This window comes from Myotis davidii, unplaced genomic scaffold, assembly GCF_000327345.1.
Source record: "Myotis davidii unplaced genomic scaffold, ASM32734v1 scaffold358, whole genome shotgun sequence".
NCBI lineage: Eukaryota > Metazoa > Chordata > Mammalia > Chiroptera > Vespertilionidae > Myotis > Myotis davidii.
Window position 1 is genome coordinate 144,813 of NW_006290768.1, and position 4,365 is coordinate 149,177.

Below are 4,365 nucleotides of genomic sequence, written 5' to 3' on the forward strand. Positions count from 1 at the left end.
CACTCCATGGCCACTCCATCCTGACCTGGGACAGAATCAGCCACCCCACCACCCACCCCCCCAAAAAAACCCCATTTGTCCAAGGCCCCGTGTTAGCCAAGGGCTTGTCCAGTCTGAGGTTGGTGCTCAGTCACCTGTTTAACACCAAGATAACAGCACGGGTGCAAGTTTCTCCGCAAACGTTTCTGTGACTTTCTTCTGGGGGTGAAGGGACATGGGAACCAGAGACCGGGCGGGGAACCCAGATCCGATGTACGTGGCTCCTTTCCACCCCCGGTCCTGGCCCCTAGGTGAGGAGAAATGGCCTGAAAGCAGGGGCTCTGTTCCCTCAACGCACGCGCCCGGCTGTGTGACCCTGAGAAAAAGGGCTCAACCTCAGTGTCCACGGCTGTGAAGCAAGGGCCCTCATGTGGCTTCACTCATAGGGTTAAGGGAGGAAATGCAGATGAACTGACTCAAACAGGGCCTGGCACGGGGGGCTGGGGGAGGGGGGTGCTCTGTATCTCCGCCAACGTGACTACATGGTCAAGGATGAGTACATTTTTCTTTTCAAGGTTTGGTTCCCGGCTTCCTGGTAGCCATGGCAAAAAGGCAGATACTCCCCTGTCCTGGCCTAAAGCAGAGACTGGGACCCTGTGAGCTGCTTCGATCTTACCAAAGAGCCAGGAGAGCCCCAACCGGTGTGGCTCAGTGGATAGAGCGTCGGCCTGCGGGCTGAAGGGTCCCAGGTTCGATTCCGGTCAAGGGCATGTACCTGGGTTGCGGGCACATCCCCAGTAGGGGGCGTGCAAGAGGCAGCTGATCGATGTTTCTAACTCTCTATCCCTCTCCCTTCCTCTCTGTAAAAAAATCAATAAAATATATTTTAAACAAACAAACAAAAACAAAGAGCCAGGAGAACAGGGTTTACCATGGAGGCTGGCAGGAATCTAGTTTTTTATTCTCATCAGAGATCAAAAAAAAAGTGATTTTCAAGGTCACTGGATGTTGAGGGACATAAATCTGGCCCCTGAGGACTCTCTATTCCAGCGGTCTCAACCTGTGGGTCGAGACCCCTTTTGCGGGTCGAACGACCCTTTCACAGGGGTCTCCTAAGACCATTGGGAAACACAGATATAATTACATATTGTTTTTATGATGAATCACTATGCTTTCATTATGTTCAATTTGTAACAATGAAATTGGGGGTCACCACAGCATGAGGAACTGTATGAAAGGGTCGCGGCGTTAGGAAGGTTGAGAACCACTGCTCTATTCTATTGGGAGAGGGGAGACTGGAATTGGTGCAGGGGATGCTCTTGACCTTGGAAGGCAATGGCTTCCTGAGACTTGAGGACATGACCTTGAGCATCGAGATCTGGGGAACCAGGAGGTGGGGAGGGGAAGGGGACCCCAACACTGCTTGGGGGGAACAATGGATTTTGAAATGCCAGGGAACATATTCAGGGGGACCACTGAAACTTTCTATTTCTGGATCTGGGGGGGGCCTAGAATTGAAACGGGCACCCCAAGATTTTATTATGAGAGGAACAATAGACTCGATCGGAACCTAGGCGATCGGAAAGCCAAAGCTTCTACTTCGGGGGCATCTAGAAGCTGAGAAGCTGGCATCTCGGCTCCGAGCAGTGCAGGGAGCAGCGAATCGGAGCCCCGCTGTCGGTATTTGAGGGGACACGGGGGCTTCCTTGGGGTTCAGGAATTTGGAGCTTTGTATTCGGGGGGAGCCTGTGTTTCCTCCACCTCCTGTTTCTGTTCCCACTCACTCCCCGACCTTCCCTTGTTCCCTGCAAGACGACGAGACCTCGGTGCTTATCTTGAAGGAATGATTTCGGTCAAGAGACGAAGTGCAGCCCTAACCGGTGTGGCTCAGTGGATAGAGCGTCGGCCTGCGGACTGAAAGGTCCCAGGTTCGATTCCGGTCAAGGGCATGTACCTGGGTTGCGGGCACATCCCCAGTAGGGGGTGTGCAGGAGGCAGCTGATCGATGTTCCTCTCGTCGATGTTTCTGACTCTCTGTCCCTCTCCCTTCCTCTCTGTAAAAAATCAATAAAATATATTTTTTTAAAAAAGAGAGAGAGAGATGAAGTGCAGCAAAGCAAGCAAGAATGCATTGGCCACAGCAAATGACCTTCGTGAAACAACAAAGGGCTTAGCCTAGAAGAAGCAACCCAGGTGGGGCCGCTCTGGCTCACTAAGAAGTCAGACAGAAGGGGGCCTCGTAGACGGGCTCAGGGGTGAGCCCAGGACGAGCTGCCGCTGCCCACTGCTCCCCTGGTTGCAAGTTCCATGTGGTCCCTTAGAGGTTAGGAGATGCCTGCCTGGGGGGGAGGAGGGCAGGGAAAGGCAACAGGTGTGCGCCCCAGAGGGAGAGCATGAGCTGGGCCCTCTGTCTTCAGGGCTTTTCTTCCTCTCCTGCAGGTGAGCAATCTCAGGGGAGGCCTCAGGGGAGGGTTTCAGCAGCACATGCGTCCGTTTCCCAGGTGTGCCCTTTCAGGGTCCCGGTCTCCACTGCTTGGCTGGCCCCGGGCTCAGGGGTCATTAGTTATTGCAGCTGGTCCTGACGGGCAGCCATGGCCTCACTTCTCTGGTGTTGCTGCTTTGCTGGGCCTGGAGCTGAAACACGACTGAGGCCTTGGTGTGCAGGTCAAAACAGCAGGACCGGGGAGCGATGCGATAGGGGAGGAAAGTTTACCTGGGAAGGGGGGATGGGGGGGGCAAGGTAGGCACCCGGGCTTTCCACCCTGTGACCTGCTGTACCTGGCCCATCGTCCTTGCTCTGCCCGGGTTTGTCTAACTGCCAATGACATCCTCACTGGCTCTGTCCCCAAGATCAACGCCCCAGGAGCTCGGGGCCCTGCCCTGGCTGCCCCCCTCCACCCCATGTGGTTCCTGGGCCTGGGGCTTGCTCTGTCCCTGGCCAGCACCGGTAAGCCAGCGGGGGAAGATGTGGGAGGGGGGCCGGCCCTGCCTCTCACGCCGCCTTCCTTCCCTCCCAATATAATAAGTCCTTTCCCTCCCCTCCCAGCTCCCCCGCCTGCACCCCTCCACCCACAGTCCTCCCCCCTCCAGGGCCCCAGCCTCTCCTCCCTCCTTACCTTTTCCGCAGTCCTCACTCCCAGGAACCCCCAGAACTTCCGACTCTTCCCCCCTCAGATCCCGCCCTAGCCCCTCTACGAAGGGGGCATCCTGGGCCATCTCAGTCTCGCTCTTTGGGGGACTCCAACTCTTCCGAGGACCCCCCCCCTAATCCCAACAGACCCTGGGACCCTGATCACCTCCTCTCACCTCTCCAGATCTCTACGGCCCAACGGTCTGGCTCCCGAGTCCCCCCCAATCCTACCACTCCGGCTGTCAGCTCTCACACAGGCCCTCCAGTCCCTGGCATCCGGTCCCCCCAATCCTCCCAGGACCCCCCAAATGCCATCAGATGCCTCCGACGGGGGTTCTGTGACCGTCTCTCTCTTCCCTCACGCTTTGCCCCGAGACCCGCATCCAGCACCCCAGGCTTGTCCTCCAGGAGAAAATTCGCACCCCCAACCACCTGCTCCTTCCCTGTGGACTCTCCATCCTTCCCCCAGCTGAGCCTTCTCCCCCTGCACCCCCTGCACAGCTCTGGTTTTCTGGGACAATCCCCGCTCCCCAGGATTCCATATGCCTTCCCGGCCCAAGCTGTCCTGCCCCTCCCGCCCCAAAGTACCCAACACCACGTGGGTCCTCCCTGCATTCCCACAGCTGCTTGGCCCCTGGTATGCCTCTGTCTCCATTCCTGTCCTAACATCACTCCCAAGGGACCCCCCTTTCTTTCCGCCTGCCCTCCCGACTGTGACCCAGCTCCATAGACTCCCCACCATCCCAGAATGACTATCACCGGCTCTCCCACTTTTTGAGCCCAGTCTTGACCCCAGCCCTGCCCCGGGGCTCCCACCCCCCTTAGAATGCCATGGCCTGGTCACAGGACCCCAAACCCTACAGGAGCCCCCTCCCAGCCAGACCCTGTTGGCCACTCTTTGGCCTGGAACCCCAAATTCACTCCACCAGGAGCCCCAGTCACCCCACATTCCCCAGGTGCTTCTTCTTGACCTGATTCCCCAAATCCAGAAGCCCCGAAAGCCCAACCTCCCCCGCAAAAAAGGTCCCTAATCATTTCATCATCCTGGCAGCACCTTAACCCTCCAAATCCTCTCACCCAGGCTCTGAGCCCCTCTCTTGAGGCCTTTAACCTTGATTTCCCCTCTCAGAACCCACAGCCTCTTGTCCTACAGCCCAAGACCCCCCATCACCCCACAAAGCCCACCCCGCACCTGATGGGGCCAGCTCTGCTCTCACAAAACATCCTCCCACCCAGGTCCAGCCACCACCCCCTCC

The 4,365-nt window shown here is 57.4% G+C and overlaps 1 protein-coding gene across 1 annotated transcript in view; it reads left to right on the plus strand.

Moving 5' to 3' along the window:
• The first annotated feature begins 2,855 nt into the window (after positions 1-2,855).
• KLK1 (kallikrein 1) overlaps positions 2,856-4,365 on the plus strand; it is an 11,611-nt gene continuing 10,101 nt past the window's right edge. The window contains exon 1 of the mRNA XM_006763855.2: positions 2,856-2,926. Coding sequence (XP_006763918.1) covers positions 2,881-2,926 — 46 coding nt within the window. The 5' untranslated portion in view covers positions 2,856-2,880. The remainder of the gene's footprint in view (positions 2,927-4,365) is intronic.